This window comes from Elephas maximus, chromosome 19, assembly GCF_024166365.1.
Source record: "Elephas maximus indicus isolate mEleMax1 chromosome 19, mEleMax1 primary haplotype, whole genome shotgun sequence".
NCBI classification, from domain to species: domain Eukaryota; kingdom Metazoa; phylum Chordata; class Mammalia; order Proboscidea; family Elephantidae; genus Elephas; species Elephas maximus.
Genome location: NC_064837.1, coordinates 50,913,657 through 50,934,449, shown reverse-complemented (window position 1 = coordinate 50,934,449; position 20,793 = coordinate 50,913,657). Strand labels below are relative to the sequence as shown.

At 36.6% G+C, this 20,793-nt stretch overlaps 1 protein-coding gene across 3 annotated transcripts in view; it reads left to right on the top strand.

Moving 5' to 3' along the window:
• The window catches only part of GPATCH8 (G-patch domain containing 8), a 111,649-nt gene that overhangs the window by 74,252 nt on the left and 16,604 nt on the right, over window positions 1-20,793 (top strand). For all 3 annotated transcript variants that reach the window (XM_049860823.1, XM_049860824.1, XM_049860825.1), the window contains exon 6: window positions 14,560-14,703. In XM_049860823.1, coding sequence (XP_049716780.1) covers window positions 14,560-14,703 — 144 coding nt within the window. The remainder of the gene's footprint in view (window positions 1-14,559; window positions 14,704-20,793) is intronic.

Sequence of the window (20,793 nt, the reverse complement as noted above, 5' to 3'; positions counted from 1 at the left end):
TTGCGTATGATTTGGTAGGTTATTTTTTGGGTCTGGGAACGCTCAAGATTTTTTCCCATATGAATTAATGGTAATTGCTTCTTCAGTTTACACTGTTCTAGCTTATGAAAGGTTTCATAGGAATGCTCTGCTTTTGAATAGCAGGGGAAACTTGTAATTATATTAAATAAGAATAGGCTATCTCAGTGGTTCCCAACTTATCTGCATATTAGAATCACCTAGAGAGGTTTTTAAAATTCCAAAGCCTAGGCCATATTCCTAACCAGTTAAATCACTAACCCACCCAGAGGTGGGATACAGACATAACTGTTTTTTGAAGTTGTGCTGGTGATTCTTGTGTGCAGATAAGTTTGGAAACCACTGAACTAAATAAATGCTCCAGTAAAAGAACGAAGATGGTTAGACTGAACTTGAAAAAAATAAAATGTACCTATATGCTGTTGATCAGAGATGTACGTAAAATGTAAGTTTACAGAGAAGCTGAAATGAAAGGGATAGAAAAATACATACCAGGCAAATCTAAACAAAGCTGGTTGTAGCTGTGTTATTGTCAGCTAAAATAGACGTTAGAGCATATACTATTACTAGAGTTCACTGGCAAGAGAAACACTATTTGTACGTATCTAGTGATACTGCCTCATATATAAAGGGAAAACTGACAGAACTACAAGGAGAAATATTATATCTACCATCAAAGTTGGAGATTTTAACATACCTTTCTGAGTAATTGATAGAAGCAGAGAAAAACATTTTTTCTCTTAGTTTTGAAGATTTTATACTTCCTCAGATTCCTCCTATTTCTCTTTCTGTTTCTATGCAGTCTTCTTTGTTTTTGCCTGAACTTTAGATGCTGGAGTTCCTCTGGTTCATATCTGGTCCTTTTTTTCTGTATACACTGTCCCTGAGCACTGGAATGCTCATGCCATATGTTCCCTCATCTTTCACGTGATTGGCTTTTTATCCTTTAGGTCTTAGTTTAAATATTATCCCATTAGAGACCTTCCTTAATTGCCCAATTTAAATAGATCCCCTTACTCTCTCTTATTTTCTTGCAACACCTGCTTCTGTAATTTGTAAATATAAATTTTTGTTTGTTCACTTGTTTATAGTCTGACTACTCTGTTAGACAGAAAGGGCCATGAGGAGGACTGTGTATGTTTTGTCTGCCAGTATATATTCTTCATCCAGCACAGCACCTGACACATAAGTACTCCATAAATATTAGTTTCAAGAATAAATTCTTTGAAATAATGGGAAAAGCCAGATTTATTTGGTGCACTGTTTAAAATACAAATATTTTAAAGAATACATTTTTAATATTTTTCAACTAAAAGTTATATGTCAAGTAAATAATAAATAAATGAAATAGCTGAGTAATTTACAGCCCCATATTATGCATTATATTTTGGGGCCTCGTTTTCCCTCCCAAATTTCTTATTTGAACTCTTTGAGGTAGGTAGGGCAGAAATTATTGATCCTCATTTTATTGATCAAAACATTTACCCTGACACATTGTCAGTCATGAATTGTACTACATTTCTTAAGTCCTAAACGTGCTCTTATTTATCTTGCCACAACCTTTTTTCCTTCTTGCTCTCACTCCCTTATTCCACTACATTTGTTCTTTACCTTCAGATGGTTTTGTAACCTTGGCTTTTGTCAGTGAACTACTCCTTAATTTGTACTTATTTTCCTCTCTTGAAACACAGATTCATTTTTTTACCTCTCTCAGCACTTTGATCCCAACTCTTTTGCCACCTATTTCTTCTCGTATTTAGTCATCAAAAGTCTATTCCCAGTCAGTACAAATACTTGCATTCTTCATTTCTACATCCTTTCTGTAAGTATAGTGTGGGACCGGTGCAAACCTCATTTGGCCCTTAGACATTCCAAGTAATCCTTTTGTATGTCATCTTCCTCTTAGTTCCCTCAGCTGTCATTTTCAAACATTGACTCTCAGGCCTTCATTTTGCCTCAACTGCCCTTGTCCTACCTCCATTTTCCCTTACTCCTCCTAGAAAACTTAAAGAAGATATAGACCATCAGGTAGGATTTCTTTAATCTGCCTATAATATGCTCCATTAAACTTGGGTCCATCTTCTCCCATCCTTAAATATTTCTCTCTTGTATCAGCATCTGTCACGCTATAATCCCTGCCTACATCTGAATTCTAGGTCCTAGCCCTCCCTGTCTTACTGGGGACCTCACACCTCTTTCCCATGTTGGCAAACTCTCTTTACTCATTCTTTTCCTCTCACCAGTAAACATGTTTAAACATTTGTTGGGGGAAAACCCTAAAAGGAAAAAAAAACACTCTCTTGAGTCTATCCTCCCATGGAAGCAGAAGCCAAGAAATCAGACGATGTATTGCATTGGGCAAATCTGCTGCAAAAGACCTTTTTAAGTTTTAAAAAGCAAAGATGTCACTTTGATTACTGAGATGCACGTGACCCAAGCCATGGTCTTTTCAATTGCCTCATGCAAGTGAAAGCTGGACAATGAAAAAGAAAGACGAATCAATGCATTTGAGTTGTGATGTTGGCAAAGAATATTAAGTATACCATGGACTGCCAGAAGAACAGACAAATTAATCTTAGAAGAAATACAACAGGCTGGCAAGACTTCAGCTCACTACTTTGGACATGTCATATGAAAGACTAATTACTAGACAAGTACATCATGTTTGGTAAAGTAGAGGGTCAGCGAAAACGAGAAACCCTCATGTAGACACTCACACATATATATATACATACACATATCCATATCCCTTATATTTGAAAGATACATATAAAATCAACCCTTGGCTAATACTTTCTTTCCTTACATATCTTGTGATATTGTACCATTGTCTTCTGGAATTGACTATGGAAGAAATCAAAGGCTAGCCTGATTTTCCCCCCTTAAAAGAGACCTGATTGTTTTGCCTAGGTGCTTTATGATATTTATGAGATAAAACCAGCTTGGATATTGATACATTATCTTTTCACACGTTGCTGGATTTAGATAACTAATATTTTATTTAGGATCTGAATCTGTGTTATGAGTGAGAGTGGACCACTTTCCTACCTTGTGATGTTCTTGCCATGTTTTGTTGCCAGGGTTCTACTAGTCTCATAAAATGAGTTGGGGGTTATTTCTTCCCCTTCTCAACCGTATTATAATCTGGGCAAATTTGGAATTATTTCTTCTTGAAGGCCTTTAAAATTGCTTGGGCATAGTGTTTTCTTTGTTAAACCAAAACCAAACCAATCCCAGCGCTGTCGAGTCAATTCTGACTCATAGTGACCCTTTAGGACAGAGTAGAACTGCCCCAAGTTTCCAAGGAGTGCCTGGTGGATTTGAACTGCTGACCCTTTGGTTCTCAGCCATAGCACTTAACCACTACACCACTAGGGTTTCCATTAGGCGTTTTTAAAATCTGTTTGCTTGACCTCAGGTACGTGGAATTGGATTAATCATAGTCTTTGGCTTATGAATTACCATCGTCATCAGTTTATAAATTTGTAAACCTACTGGCATAAAATTGTACATATTAGCCTTTTATCTTTTAATTGTTGTACCATCCTAACCCTGTTCTTATTTCTAAAAGTTTTTTTGTCTTCCTTCTCTTGATTAGTTTTGCCAGAGATTTGTCAGTTTTGTTAGTGTTTTCGAAGAACCAACTTTTGATTTTGTTGAACCTCTCTTTTTAATGTTTTTTCCTCATTAATTCCTGCTCTTTACTGTTTGTTTTCTCTACATTTTCTAGTGTCTTAAGTTATGTGCTTAGCACGTTAATTTTCAGTTTTTCTTTTTTTTCTAGTGTAATCACTTTAAATCTGTTTTCCCCTTTTATTATCACTTAAGCTACATCTTACAAGTTGAGATGTGTCATATTTTTCGTACTGAGTTTCCAATAATTTCCAGTTGATTATGATTTCTTCTTCAACCAGAGTTAGTGTTGCTTAATTTCCAAATATGTGCCTTGTTCCCCCCCTCCCAGTTATTACTGATTTCTAATTTGTAGTGTGGACAGAGAATAATGGCAGTCATTTGAAATGTGTTCAGGCTTGCTGTAATGTGATCAGTTTTCTTAATGTTCTGTATTTACTTGAAGAGAATATATACTCCATTTGTTGAGTTCTCTTTTGTGCATATTCCATTTGGTCAAGCGTGTTAATTGAATTTTTTGAATCAGCTATATCCTTACCAGATTTTTCTTTGTCTGCTTAAACTATCAATTACTGAGATCTCCTACTGAGAGGTATATATAATCTCCTTATGTATTTTGAAGTTACATGAAACTTTACAATTGTTATATCTTCTTAGTGGCTTGGATTTATTATTGTGAAATGACTTTTTTGCCTTAAAGAGTTTCTTTTGTCTGATACTGAAGTTTCCTGTCTCAGCTTTATTTTGGTTAGTGTATTTCCTGGTATATCTTTTTCTATACTTTTAGTAATTTTTTGTGCTTATGCTTTGGAAATCTTATAATCAACATTTAATTGGATGGTGGTGTGTGGGTTTTTTTTTTTTTAACCAGTCTTCCAACACCACCCCCCCATCTCATAATTAGAATATTTAGTCTAAGTATAGTTAATGTCATTTCTGACATTTGGATTTAAATCTGCATCTTATTTTGTCCTGCCTAATTTTTCTGTTTATTTCTGTACCTTTTGCATTAATTTTTTTATTACTCTTTTTTTCTTTTCCTTCTCCATTAAACTGGGAATAATATACTCTATTATTTTGGTAATTACTCTAGAAACAGTGTATGTACCTAACTCATTAAATTCTAAATTAACCAATATCTTTACCTTCCTCACAGACAGTATAACATCTTGGAATATTTTAACTCCATTTCAGCTCCCTCCTGTCTTGCGTGTTATTTTGTCACAAATTTTAATTCTATCTTGGTTTTTATTTAACTCTGGAAGATACCGTTTTTTATGGTTAGTGTTTATTTAGATTTGGAAAATTTGCCCTTCCAAAAAAGAGGTTGTAAGACTGGATTAAAAAATTACACACAATTCAATTAAATGTTGGTTGTAAGAAATTCAGATGCCCAAGATCTCTTGGGCATATCATTGGGAATTATTTTCATTCTCCCTAAAGTACTTCCTTTGAAGTTTCTTTTAGGAAAGGTCTCCTGGTAGCAAACTTTTTTATCTGAAAACTTATCTATTTTTACTTTTGTTCTTAAAGATAATTTTGCTACATGTACAATTTTTTTTAATTTTTATTGTGCTTTTCATGCAAGTTTAGAAATCAAGTCAGTCTCTTACTACATACTCCCAATTGCTCTCCTGCTGATGAGACACCCCGCTCCCTCCCTCCACTCTCTCTTCTCATGTCCATTCCACCAGCTTCTAACCCCCTCTACCCTCTCATCTCCCTTCCAGACAGGAGATGCCAACATAGTATCAGGTGTCCACCTGATCCAGGAAGCTCACTCCTCACCATCCCATTGTCTTGTCCAGTCCCTGTCTGAAGAGTTGGCATTTGGGAATGGTTCCTGTCCTGGGCCAACAGAAGGTCTGGGGGCCGTGACAGCCAGGGTCCTTCTAGTCTCAGTCAGACTATTAAGTCTGGTCTTTTTATAAGACTTTGGGGTCTGCATCCCACTGCTTTCCTGCTCCATCGGGGATTCTGTGTTGTGCTCCCTGTCAGGGCAGTCATTGGTCGTAGCCGGGCACCATCTCCGTGTAAAGTTTCTGATTGATGGTGGTTTATTCTGTCTGAGCCCATTCAAGATTCTGTTACATTCTAATATAATCAATTCCATTGTATTCTGACTTCTTCGTTATTGCAACAGTCACTTGAAGATTGTCTTTTTTTTTTTTTTTGGTATTGTGCAGTTCATTGTGGTGGTTTCTAGGCATAGATTTCTTTCTACCCTGCCTGAGAGTCATTAGACTTCCAGAATCTGTGATTTGGTATATTTCACCAATTCTATAATCTTGTCTTTGAGTGTTGCTTCTGCCCCATTCTTTCTTTCTGGAGCCCTGTTTAGGCTTGTGTTAGATCTTCTCATTCTTTATCACCTCTTAACCTCTCCTATTTTCCATTTCCCTCTCTTTCTCTCCTGCCCTCCTGTCTGTACCATCTGCTGCGTTCTGGATATTTCTTCAGATGTGTTATAATTCAATATTCAGCTTTAGTAATCTGCCATTAAATCCCGCCATTAAGTTTTTTACTCTCTTGCCCTTTATTCGTATTTTGAATGCATTTTCTTTCTTTAAACATATTAAATAAGCTTTTTTTAATACTGTGTATCTGAGCTGACAATTCAATATTTTAATTTTTAACGGGTCTGAGTCTGCTTTTTTTTTTTTTTTTTTTTCATTTTTCCCCTGTGAACTCATGCCATAGTATCTAGTTTCCCAGTTGGGTTTGTGATATTTTGACTATGACCTCATCTTTCTTGGAGCTTTGTGTAGGAATTGTTTGAGGTCTGAGCTGCTCTAGAGTAGATTGAATCTGCTTCTTCCTGGGGGCATTGTCTTCTTGAGAGCACTTTAAACCACTGTGTATCATTTACTCTTAAAATGCCCTTGATTATTTTATGCTCCACTGAAAAGGGAAAAAAAAAAAAAAAAGAAAAACTCTGCCAATTAAGTGTTAATTAATTTTTGGAAAATTCTCAGCCATTATGTTTTGAAATATTTCTTCTGCCCGATTTTCTGTCTCCTATTGGGACTCCAATTCATGTATATTAAACTGTTTGATAGTGTCCCATGGATCTTAGATACTGTGTTTTATTTTTTTCCCTTTTTCTTTCACTTTCATTTTTAATAATTTCCATTGACTTACCCTCAAATTGGCTGAATCTTTTTTCTACTGTTTCTCGTCTGCTGATAAACTCACTTAAAGAATTCTTCATCTCTGATATTGTATTTTTCCCTTCTCCCTGGGTGATTTCATCCATCCCTGTGACTTTAGAGGAGCCCTGGTGGCTCAGTGGTTAAGAGCTTGGCCGCTAACCAAAAGGTCAGCAGTTAAATCCACTAACTGCTCCATGGAACCCTATGGGGCAGTTCGGCTCTGTCTTATAGGGTCACGATGAGTCAAAATTGACTTGACAGCAGTGGGTTTTTGTGAGTTTAGAATCATCTATATACTGACATGGAGCCCTGGTGGTACAGTGGTTAAGAACTTGGCTGCTAACCAAAAGGTTGACAGTTTGAATCCACCAGCCGCTCCTTGGAGACCCTGTGGCGCAGTTCCGCTCTTTCCTGTAGGGTCGCTATGAGTTGGAATTGACTTGATGGCAACAGGTTTGGTTTTTTTTAATATATATACTGATACAATGGATGGACACAGTGACTGCAACAGTGGGCTCAAGCATAACAACAGTTGCAAGGATGGCGCAGGACTGGGCAGTATTTCGTTCTGTGATTGGGAACCAACTCAATGGCACCTAAAAACAACAATATATGCTGACAACTCCCAAACCTCTCTCTCGGTAACTCCAGATTTGAACATTCTAGTGGCTGTCACTATTGGATGTGTATCAAGTGCCATGAACTTCAGAAGCCCCAAATTGAACTTATCCTATCCTGGCCATCTGTTCTTACTGCTTTATATCTTCTACAACTAATCAGTAACCAGTTATTTAAGCTACCTGTTAAATATCTCTTGAAAACATTCCTTCGTTCTCATTTTTTAAATTATGAAGTATCTGAAATGTATGCAAAAGTACCTGAAATAATACAATAACTATCCATGTACTCATAATCTAAATCTAACAAATTTTGCCATATTTCCCATGTATTGCATCATGTACCTTTGAAGTGTCTGTTTTCACTCTCATATCTCATCCACTTTACAATCTGAATCATCTTTTAAAACACAAATTTAATTGCACAGCACCCCTTCTTCAAATCTTTCAGTGCTATGCCCTCAACACCCACTTTAATTTGGGATCCAAGCCACTTTTATAAATAGGGTGGCTTTTCATCTTACTCAACTGGGTCAGTCCTAGTTGATGTCTGTTGTCCCAGTGTGGTTATTAATAATATCTCTTTCACTATTAAAAGTATCCTGGTTTGGATGATAAATTATATGGTCGCCCTACATATAAGGCCCTTTATGATCTTCTTCTCTGCGTATCTTTCTTACCTGTCAGTATTTTTCCGCATACAACCTGCCCGTCTTCCTTCATAGTCTCCTTATGTCACATTCTTTTGGGCTACCTTGCATGAAACTCCCTGCCCCCAATTAAAAGTTGGCAAACCTTCAAGATAAATATTCAGTTCAAACCCCATCTCCTCTAAAAAGTTAACCTGGCCCATCCTGCATGATTTAGTTAGTAATTCAATAATTTCAAAGTTGTTGTTGTTAGGTGTTGTCTAATCGGTTCCGACCCATAGCAACCCTATGCACAACAGAACGAAACACTGCCTGGTCCTGTGCTATCCTTACAATCGTTGTTATACTTGAGCCCATTGTTGCAGCCACTGTGTCAGTCCACCTCGTTGAGAGTCTTCCTCTTTTCCCCTGACCCTGTACTTTACCAAGCATGATGTCCTTCTCCAGGACTGATCCCTCCTGACAACATGTTGTAGAGGTGTTAAATTTTCTTGTAGATTTTAGAGATTAGACCCTTGTCTGATTTGTAATAGATAAGAATTTTTTCCCAGTTTGAGGTTCTCTTTTTACTCTTTTGGTGAAGTCTTTGGATGAGCATAAGTGTTTAATTTTTAGAAAATCCCAGCTATCTAGCTTATCTTCCGGAGTTTGTATGTTCTTCGTTGTAGTCTGTATCTTACCAATGCCATGTATTAGGGCCTCTAGCGTTGATCTTATTTTTTCTTCTGTGATCTTCATAGTTTTTGGCTTTAGGTCTTTGATCCATTTTGAAATAGTTTTTGTATATGGTGTGAGATATGGGTCTTGTTTCATTTTTTTGCAGATGGACATCCAGTTTTGCCAGCAGCATTTGTTAAAAAGACTGTCTTTTCCCCATTTGATAGACTTTGGACCCTTGTCGAAGATCAGGTGACCATAGGTGGATGAATTTACATTCGGGTTCTCAATTCTGTTCCATTGATCAATGTATCTGTTGTTGTACCTGAGTACCAGGCTGTTTTGACTACCATAGCTGTATAGTAGGTTCTGAGGTCAGGAAGTGCAAGTCCTCCTTCTTTATTCTTCTTCTTCAGTGGTGCTTTATTTATCTGGGGCTTCTTCTCTTTCCATATAAAGTTAATGATAAGTTTTTCCATCTCTTTGAAGAATGTTGTTGGTATTTGGATTGGGATTGCATTGTATTTGTAAATTGCTTTGGGTAGAATTGTCATTTTCATAGTGTTGAGCCTACCTATCCATGATTATGGTATGTTTTTCCATTTATGTAGATCTCTTTTGGTTTCTTGCAGTAGGGTTTTGTAGTTTTCTTTGTGTAAGTCCTTTACGTCCCTGGTTAGATTTGTTGCTAAGTGTTTTACTTTTTTAGGGGCTATTATAAATGGTATTGTTTCCATGATTTCCTTTTTATTGTTCTCTTTATTGGTGTATAGGATTCCAAGTGATTTTTGTATTCCAAGTGTTTACCTTGTATCCTGTGACTCTGCTGAATCTGTTAGTTCTAGTAGTTTTCTCGTGGAGTCTTTTGGGTTTTCTCTGTATAGTATCATATCATCTGCAAATAGGGACAGTTTAACTTCTTCATTACCAATTTGAATGCCCTTTATTTCTCTTTTTTTCTTGCCTTATTGCTCTAGCTGGGACTTCCAGCACAACGTTAAACAGGAGTGGTGATAAAGGGCATCCTTGTCTTGTTCCTGTTCTCAAGGGGAATATTTTCAGCCTCTCTCTGTTAAGAACGATGTTGGCTGTTGATTTTGCATAGATGCCCTTTATCATGTTGAGAAATTCCCCTTCTATACCTATTTTATTGAGGGTTTTTATCAGGAATGGGTGTTGGACTTAGTTGAATGCCTTTTCTACATCACTTGAGATGATCATGTGATTCTTTTCTTTCCTTTTATTTATGTTGGTGATTTACATTGATTGATTTTCTAATGTTGAACCATCCTTGCATACTTGGTGTGAATCCTACTTGGTCGTGGTGTATTATTTTTTTGATATGATGCTGAGTTCTCTGGGCTAGAATTTTGTTGATAATTTTTCCACCTGTATTCATGAGAGGTATTGGTCTGTAATTTTCTTTGTTTTGTGGTGTCTTTGCCTGGTTTTGGTATCAAGGTTATGCTGGCTTCATAGAATGAATTAGCAGTATTGCTTCCTTTTCTGTGTTCTAAAATAGTTCGAGTAGCACTGGCATAAGCTCTTCTCTGAATGTTTGGTAGGATTCTCCAGTGAAGCGAACTCGGCCAGGGCTTTTTTTTTGTTGGGAGTTTTTTTTTATTACCTTTTTGATCTTTTCTCTTGTTATGGGTCTCTTCAGATTTTCAGCATCATTTTGTGTTAGTTTGGGTAGGTGGTGTGTTTCTAGAAATTTGTCCATTTCTTCTGGGTTTTCAAATTTGTTGGAGTATAGTTTTTTATAATACTCTGTTATGATCCTTTTTATTTCAGTTGGGTCTGTTGTAATGTCCCCATTTCATTTCTTATTTGGGTTATTTGCGTCCTCTCGTGTTTTTCTTTTGTAAGTTTGGCCAGTGGTTTGTCAATTTTGTTGATCCTTTCAAAGAACCAACTTCTGGTTTTGTTGATTCTATTCTTTTTCTATTCTCTATTTTATTTATTTCTGCTCTGATCTTTATTATTTCCTTTCTTCTTGTGGCTGTGGGCTTCTTTTGCTGTTCACTTCCTAGAAGGACTTTTCTATCAGTCAGAGTTATCAGTCACAGAGCCCTCTAGACATTTTAAGCAAAAAAGTTTATTTATTAGGTAGCACGCAGTCCCTGGGAGTACCGAAAAGTTAAGCTTAGAGACCGCATAGCCAGGTACAGTTCTCAGATCACACCATGGGGCTGAATTAGTGAGGACCCCACTGCAGTCCTTACTGGGCACAGACTGCAGTTTGCACTGCTGATTCCATTTGCCAGAATCACCACCATTGCTAGAAGATGGATTTCACAGGGCACCTGCTTCTTCATAATGCTCACTTTTGAATCAAATCTCATTCAGGTGCATCTGACAGGAGAGGTAGATTAATTCTCTGCACCCTAATTTCAAGGGTGATTGAGAAAGTGAGTTTTCTGGTTTCTGCCATGAGAGAACCACAACTGTTAAGAGTGTCCACAAGTTGCTTGACAGCCATACAACATGAAACTGTCCAGGATACTTACAGAAAATCATTGTGAGGAGTTGAATAGGGCAAAAATTAGTGTGCTGTATACTCGCTTCAATTTTAATAAGTTTATCCAAACTAATTGAATACTGCCATTACAGAAACTCAAGCAAGCTTTTCTTGCTTTCTGATGAGTAGCTCCTGTGAAAGATGGTGGTAGAGAGATAATAGATAGTTGAGCTGATTGGAAAGTGTATCCTACAAATAGGAAACTGAGTAGAAAAAAAGCCAATTTTAGGAGCATTTGAAACAAGACTTACTTTTAGGTCAGTTAGCTAAAAGGAGCTGTTCATTGTACGAGTAATGCATCCACCTTTTTATAAAGGGCTAGTGTGAGTAATTGTTTATCCTTCCTCTTCTTCTCATCTTTCCTTAGCAAATAACTATGCATAACTTCCTTTGAGATATCTTTTATAGCTAGTTTTTAACTGGAACTTCTGATGCAAATTGATCCACCGCTTTGAGTCTGTCCCACAATTTTGAGCCAAAACCTCATTAAGGCCAGTGGATAGCAACCAGCATATCTGTGAGTTGGCTTTCCAGAATTAGGGATGCAGCTTATTTAGAGAACGACCTTATAATACTTACCTCCAGTCTCAAGAAATGCTTTTTGCTTTAAAATCTGAAAAATAGAGTATATTAATATAGTTACTGCTTTCTTTTGGTTAATATTTGCCTGGCATATCTTTTTCTGTCCTCTGATTTTCAACTTTCCAGGCCTTATGTTTTAAAGGTATCTCTTGTAAACAGCATGTAGTTGGAATTTGCTCTTCTGAGTGTTTTAATACTTTTACATTTTTTGTGGTTGCTTATAAATCAGGTTTTATTATCTTTTTATTTTCCATTTCCAGATTTTTCTGTCTCGTCCTATCTTTTATAAAATTGAGGTTTTCTTAACACCCCCCCCCACACACACTATTTCTAATCTCTTAACAATTACCCTAGAAATCTTAATTTAAATTATGCTTACTTTGGAGGCATTCGTGGTTCAGTGGTAGAATTCTTGCTTTCCAGGAGGGAGACCCATATTTGATTCCTACCTCATGCACGTCTACCATCCCTCTGTCAGTGGAGGCTTGCCTATTGCTATGATGCTGAACAGATTTCAGGGGGAGCTTCCAGACTAAGATGGACTAGGAGGAAAGGCCTTACTGTCTACTTCCAAAAATCAGCCAGTGGAAAACCCTATTGATCACATTTGTCCGATCCACAGCCAATCATGTGGATGACACAGGACCAGGCAGCATTTTGTTTTGTTGTGCACGGGTTGCCACAAGTTCGGATCTGATTCACCAGCAGCTAATAACAACGTGCTTAATTGGCATTTTGCTTTTACCCTTTTTTTAACCCTGCAACCTGGTTGTTAACTGACATATTTATCAATTTCATTACTCACTATTTACTTTTAGTATTTCTGACCTTCCTTTCGGCATCATTTTCCTTCTCTAAATTAAACATCCATAGTAAGAAATATGTTTGCTATTGCAGTCATACACACCATTGAAACAAAAGTTTTATAAAATAGTGTTTATTCTTCTTATGTAAAGTACACTGACATTTTCTATTCTTTTTTGCTCTTGTATACCTGTTATAATCTACTAAATCAGTGTCATGATCCATTAATGACCATAATCTATGATATGAAAAAACAGTACTTTAGAAGGTTCTATTTTATGTGTTTATTGGTGATAAACTCTTTTTATCCCAAATGCCTTCATACCAGTTTCTGAAAAATATTCTCACTTGGTTACAATTCCACTTGGCCTGTTTCTTCTCTCAGAACATCAAAGATACTATTCCAGTGTCTTCTAACTTCTGGTGTTGCCTTTGAATTCAGTCTGATTGTAGGTGATCGTTCATTTTTTGAGTAGCTTTATGATTTCATTGTCTTTGGTCCCTAGTAGTTTCACTAGAGGATGTCTAGGTGCATTTTTTTTTTTAATTTAGCGTATATGGTAAACTTTATTATATGGTAAACTTTGTGCTTCCTGGGCCTGTGGAGTCATGTCTTTCATCAGTTTGGGAAAATTCTCAGCCATTATATCTTCAAATATGTTTCCCTCATCTATGTTCTCTGTTCTCTTTTTTTCTGTAATTACAATTAGACATGTTACTGGATATTCTCATTCTATTCTCTGTAGTTTTGAAACTCTTTTTCATATTATCCTGTCTCCTTGTCCCTGTGCAACATTATAAGTAATTTCTTTCCGTCTGTCTTTACTATATTTTTTTTTAATTTGAGATATAATTCACAAACCACAAAGTACCCTCTTAAAGTGTACACTTCCGTAGTTTTTGTATATTCACAAGGTTGTGCATCTGTCACCACAGTCTAATTCCAGAACACTTTCATCACCTTGCTACGTCTTTTTCAAGTATTACCTAGTCTGTTTTTTAACTCATCCCCTGGGGTGCTTCTGTTTGTTTGTTTTTGATAATGATGTTTTTCAATACTAAATGTCCAATTTGGCTCTTTCTGTAGTCTGCCTACTTATTTTTATAGTGCTTCTATCTTACTTTTAAACGTTTTATACTGTTTAATATTCTGTAACAGATTAAGCCAGTATCTGAGATTCTTGTAGGCCTACATCCATTTCCACTGACTCTCACTTATGACAGTTTTATTTCCTTTTGTGCGTGGTGACCTTTGATTGTAACTCATATTTGACTGATCTTAACCTAGGAAAATTTTTAGGTCAAAATTGAGGATGCCTTTTGAGAGGATTTGTGGTTCCCTCTACAAAGACCCAGAGATCCTGAGATCTCTCCAGCCCACTTCTAGGTTCTTTTATGTAATGAGGAGTCTCACACTTAGCTCTTCCACCTTGCTCAAACCCCCAGTGTCACCCACATGTCTTCAGGAAAGTCCTTGCCTTTCACTGCTCAGGTTTCAGAGTCAGATCATGGTGGATTTTTTTGTTTTGTTTTTTTTCTCCAGTTGCCCCTTTTGGGATTAAGCTTTCTTCCTTTGGATCCAGCAGTGCAGTAAAAAAAAAAGTTTTTATGGAGTCTTTTTTTTTTTTTAAGCCAGTTAGAATGTATCTTGGGAGCAGGGCATGACAGAGTATCTAGTTCACCATACTGCCAAGGGAGAAAGTAAATTAAACTCTTTGGAACATTTGTGTATTTGAAAACAACTGTTAATACAGCCACACAAATTACCTCCTACCAAATTGCCATTTGTGTACTACCCAGCATTTACTGATGCCATTAATTTTATTATCCTTATTTCTCTCTTCAGGTAAGATAGCTTTCTTTGTATAGCATTACTTAAAATTTTACCAGGTTCATTTTTTGTTTCTATTTTGTGGTTCTTACAGGATTATGTTGACAAAGAGAAGGCAATTGCAAAAGCCTTGGAAGACCTCAGAGCCAACTTCTACTGTGAACTCTGTGATAAGCAATATCAGAAACATCAGGAATTTGACAACCATATCAACTCCTATGATCATGCGCACAAGCAGGTAAGGAGTAGTTACCTGCTAACAGGGAAACAGATGCTTTATCTGTTGTTATAACTATAGAATTTTATGAGTGTACCCAAAAAAACTAGGTGAATATCATTTCTTTTGTCTACTGGTTTTTATCTGAGGCCATCTGGCATATTTGATTTTTTCAGAGGCAGCAGTTCTGACATAGATCTTCCTCTCCCCGCCCTTCCTTTAATGATTTTAAGTAGAGTGAAGACTTGTGAGTTTCATAAATCTTACATAAAGGTTTTGACTTTGAGTGATTTCTACATTTTTATTTAATTTGGTGATTCACCTTAAAGTCGTTGGGAACTTTGTTTCCCCGTCCTGCCTTTTCTGAACATGCTAAATTTTGAACAGTTACCTCAGATTGTGGTCTTTTCATTTTCCATGTGCTTTATTGGCTACGATTTCCTATCAGTAAGTCGTTTGGTTATTCAGTATGCTTTGAAAGGTAGATAAATATGGAGAAGGAAAATAAAATTAGGAGCTGCCTTAACTTTAACAAAAAACTCTGATGCTGCATGTTGAAGAGCTTGCTGAAAAAATACATTACACTTTCTTTGCAGTCTTTTTTTTTTTAATCAGTTTAGAAAAGAAACTTGCTTGTACCTAATTAATTACTGGTATAAAGAAGATGGCAGTAATTCCCCTGGGAAATTATAGAAGGAGGAAATTAATCTTTAGATCTATAGGAGAGTTCTAGATTATTAAAGAGTTTTGAGCTATTTGATCTTGGGTGACTTTAACAGAACTCAGTACGTCTTTGGGGATACAATAGTAGTATTTGTTAAACATCTAAGATTTATGAGCATCGCTGGAATGACCTCTTAAACTGGACTGTTGAACCAAGATTTTTATTTTAGAACTACTTCTTCATCTTCCAACTAACCATAAGATTTCAGTGCACAGGTAAAACACAAGCTTTGACCAAGTTTTACTCTAAATTGCAAAGGGGTTGTTTGTAAGCTGGTTACGATCTCATACTTTTTTCAGTAATCTCTCACATTTAACCACACTTAACCAATTTAACATTCTTTCATTGATAAGAGTATTGTAAAAACAGCTTGGAGGCAGTGTCTGACCTCTTCTAACTTTGAAAGGGGGAAGGAGAACCAAGACTAACAGCCCAAGGCTGATTCCTGTGAGGCAGAGGTCAGACATGCCTCTCTCTGCTGTTTTACCAGTTCTGACACCAACCGTCTTTCCCACGGCATTGTCTGCTGGGTTCAATAGTTCACTGCAGTGGCCACGCAGAACTCACAAGCTGTACTCACAGTTATGAGGTTTATTAGGGAAGTAACAGAGTTCAGGTTCAGGAATACTCAGGATATAGTTCTTTCATCAGGACAGCCTTTCCCCAACTCTGCTCATAGCGACACCTCTCCCGGGCCCTAGGCCTCTCCCCGAAGGCACTCAGCTTTCTCACTGTGTGGGCCAGGAAGCCCACCTCACCATCTCCTGCTCCTGGGTCTCTGCTGGGTCTCTCCTGCCACTGCTTCTCACTGTCTCCTCTTCAGCGTTATCACTTGCTCTCACCATTCCCTCAAGGGCAAATTCTGCCTATCCACCTAATTTTTCAGTTGTTCAATCTGTGTAAAATTTAGATTTTCAAGTTACTATTTTCTATGAAATTAACAGTGAAAGCTAACTAAAGACATTTAGCATCCAAGTACATATCCACCTTTGTGGCTCGTGAGAATTTCTTGAATTAAAAAATGTCTTTGATAAATCAAAAGACTCCAGAGGAAACTTCATGCACAAAAAGGACATTTAAAAAGGTTACATTTTTAGTTGATGAGAAATTTTTTGAGTAAGTTTTCAGCTAGAAAGAGAAGCAAGAAAGGTGTAACTCTAGCTTGAAAAATGTATTGAGTTGCTTTTATGGGAAAAATAAATTCTATCAATGCAAAACAGATTAAATCTGAACAAAAGTAAAAACTAATAAAATTTCATATTGACAACAGTAATGTAACGGGTGGCGATGTTTTAGTGATGCTGCTGTCAATCCCAAGTGTAGTAGAAATTGTTACAACTCAGTTCATTTGAATTTGACTGTTTGTTCTTCTGTGGACCTTGTGATAACTCCATTCTCTCCCCTCACCACTTTTCTCTTTGCAGTGGTTCTTAATTTGGGGAGATTTTGCCCCCCAGGGGACATTTGGCAGTGTCTGAAGACAATTTTCTTGTCACAACTGAGGCAGGGTGCTACTAGTGCATAGAAGCCAGAGACACTGCTAAACATCCTGCAGTAGACAGGACAGCCCCACAGCAGTGTGTGTATGTGTGTCAGTCCATACACAGCCCTGAGGCTGGGAAACTCTGCTCTGTTAGAACTACTGAAAACTTCCAGATACGTGTGACGTTGTGATACCATTTGACCTTTACTTGGTACAAACATACCATCATTTTACGTATCTAGTTTTGTTGTAAACATTTATAAGGTGCTTGTCTAGATGATCCAAAGTATTCATTCATGGCCTACCTGTTAGAATGTATCTGTTATCTGCAGTCTGGGGAAAATCTTTAGCTGGTGTGATTAATAAATGCATGTGAGTTTATTTTATGACCTTAATCAAAAGCTTATCTTAGGTTATTTAAAAAAAAAAAAACAGATGTAGTGTGAGTTTGGTTTTTGTTTTGTTTTTCGTGGAGTGTTCTTTAGTTTATTTGATTGAAATGGAAGCTTTTCCACCTTTCTTCATGCTGCTTTCTTAATGCAAATGGTAGAATCTGGAAATAGAATGTTGTAAGGATATAAATAAACAACAACAAGAAAAAGCGCAGTACTGGATTTTTTTAGTTTAACTCTTCCCTGCACTTAGAATTTATAAGGAACCTTTAATTGACCTTGGTATAGTTAAATAACTCCCAGCAGGAGTTAGGTCCTGTTTTGCATTCTTCTTTGGTGGACATGAGCTTACCATACAAATGGACCTACCATTTTCCAAATTCTTACTCTAAAATCATAAAGACACCCTGTCTTGTCTTCCAGGAAGGCACACAGGATTATTATGAATCTGAAATAATAGGTAAGTACATTCAACCCTGTAATAGTAATCCCTAGTTTGCATCTTCGATCAAATTTTTATAGTAGTGGTAAAGTACTACTATAGGCAGGATCCTGAACATATCTTTACCTTTATTTAGCACAAATAATCTCTCAAAAAGCAGCTATGTAGTCACCCTCATTCATGGCGTTTTTTTTGTTTCAGTGGGGGTGTTATATGCCTTACCGTATTCACTAGGTTTTCTCAAATTTTCTAAGATATTTTGTGAAGAAAGTCGTTAATACAAAAGTATTAAGACCCAGCTTAATCTTCAAAGATAAAAACGCTAATGAGATATTTTGGCTCTTTTCAGTTGTTTAATTGTAGTTAAAAATGATAAATTTTAATACATTTTGAACTCTCCAGGGTTAGGCCTTTCTGCTCCTTAAGATACAACCCAAACTATGACTCGTTTTTATGTAAGTTCTGATATGCCTGAATGTTCAAAAAACATTAGTACCCATCTTCCCCTACCTTTGTTGACTTGGTTATAAGTTAAAGTTGAATTTGAAATTAAACGTTTTTCCATCCCTGCTTCCTTGCCTCTTTAATTATATTTCATATCTTTTAAAAAACGTGTCTGCAGATGGATATGACAGTGGAAATTATTTTCTTCAGTTGTTCAAGGGGCCTAAAGTTCAAATTCCAAAGACATTCTCAGAAGTAAATTGTAGTAGCACAATAATAGTCAATGCCTTATTTTATCCAACTCCTATCATTAAATACTGAATTTGCGTTACTGGATAATTTTGATAATTGTGTTTAATAATTATTCGATCTTCATTATGTCCGCTGTAGCTTAAACTATTTTCTCCACTCTTATTAAACTAAAGAAAACTTTATTAGTAATTATTAGTCACATGTACTCTTTCACTTTAGTACCAGGCTACTATGTTTATTATAACACTTTTTTTTTCCTTTCCTTTCTTGGTGCCTGTTACCTACTTAAGCTTCTTACCCTCTTCTGTTTGTGCCACTAAGGGGTCCTCCCCACCAGAGATCACAAATTGTTCCACAGATATGTATTGTTTGGCCTTTATGGTGTTAGTTAGTTTTACCCCTTTAATTTCAGTTGGTTCCCTCTTTTTAAAAATTAGGAGACTTCATAGAATTCAGACTTTGGCCTGTCTTGAAAAATTTAAATATCTGACAACATTATGCCTGTATTTCAATATGTGTAACTGTCTGTGGTACCCTGATCCAGTCATCAAAATCTGGCACTCTAAAGCAGCTTCAAGAAACTCCTTTACCTTGTAGAGAGACTACTGTCTTGGTCAGAGGGAAAATACTTTGACCTCAAATAGCTTCAGTATGAGAACCCCTATAGTTTTTCTGTTTTCTGAAGAGACTGAAGTCTCATTAATACCAAAGTTATGAGATCTGCTTCAGCTGTGAATAAAGGTAGTAGTTTCCTGAGCTCTAAATAGCTGAACTAAAACAGATAAAGCCTGTAGCAGCCACCATGACTTCTCTGTTCTAAATTGTACGGAATAGAATCTATTACTATATGATTTTAGTTAAGTTTGTCTAAACGATTGCAACTACTTTTTGACAGCATTGCTTCATTGTTAATTGACTGATTAATTCAGTACCCAGTAATTGTATATTACTAAGGAACAGAAATTTGAGAGTTTTCCTCATTACTCAAAAGTGGAACAGGTTCTGAATTGAAGTATTTTCTGAGAAATTACTTGGTAATAGAAGCAGTGGTCATTTTTGGATTTCACAAGGACTTCAGTAACGGTTGGAATGGTAGCTGTCCCTTTGAAATATCACTGTTCACTGATCGGGTTTTTGCCTCTTAAGATTTTTTACATCATTTAATACTCTGTATGCTTGATATATGTGGCAGCAGGACAATAAACATAGCAAAACCAGTTGGACCTCTGGCAAGCCAAATGCAGATTTGAAGAAATGCAGACTGGCTTTCTTGATCAGTGATGCTTTAAGATTCAGTTGGTCGAAAACCTAGACGTAAATAAAAAAGGCAAGATGAAAGAAGACAATTTTAGGACTAAATTAAAAAGAGAATGATGCATCTAAGAAGTTAGACCACCAAGATCAGTGACTCATGAAGATATTCCATAAGTACTTTATCTTTTGGGTGTTTACAGAGTGTTTATCCTTAGAAAACCATAAAGTAATTACTGCAGGGATGTGAAATCAGTTTGGAAACCTTAAAGTAGCTTTGAATCCAAAGCTTCATAAATGTTGATTTAAACAGCGGTTTGATTCTGAAAAGATTATCCATTGAGAAGCAAAGCAAGTGTGAAGGGGAAGATGCATCTCAGAACTTGAGTGTGTTGTTTTCTTTTAATAACCTATAGCAGAGATATGAAAATATTAGGTTCAGTGGTACTTTGTAGAATTTGTGGTACTTTGTACCACTGTGGGTGCCGTTTCCCTTGGAGCTGTTTTTGCCAAGTAAGAGAATTGATATCATCTAGCCAGTCCTCCAAAAATTAAGCACATTTTGAGGCTTTTCACCTGGGGACTACCACGTTAAATCTTATGTGCTCACCAGCTCTGCTTGTGTTGAGAATAGACTTTTTCTTACACCCATCTGTCACAACCTAGTTAACCTTGCAAAAATCTTCGTCACCTCAAGGAAACTTTTTCTGAATAGGGGTAACCTTAAAGAGCCCCTTGGAAAGCTAGTATTGCAGGTAAACTCTGCGTTCTTTTTATTATGTATGTCTAACTCTGGTTCTTCATCCTGGCACACAATTCTAATATGAATAAAAATGATTCTGCATAATTTATGTTCTGTAGTTTTCAACCTGCTTTCTGCCACTATACACTTTAATTGCGGATTCATGGAGATTAGATTCTGGAATGAGGCTATGTGTTCTATTGTTGTCTGAAAAGTAAGAGCAACCTAAGTAATGATAAGTTCATGAGTGAAAATGCTGAAAAGAGATCTGAACTGAGAAGTTGCTATTCTGTTTGCTTTGGGCCCAAGCAATTCTTACCAATTATGCTCCTTCAGTTTTTACATAGAGGACAAATCTTTGTCTCCAGACATGATCTGGAG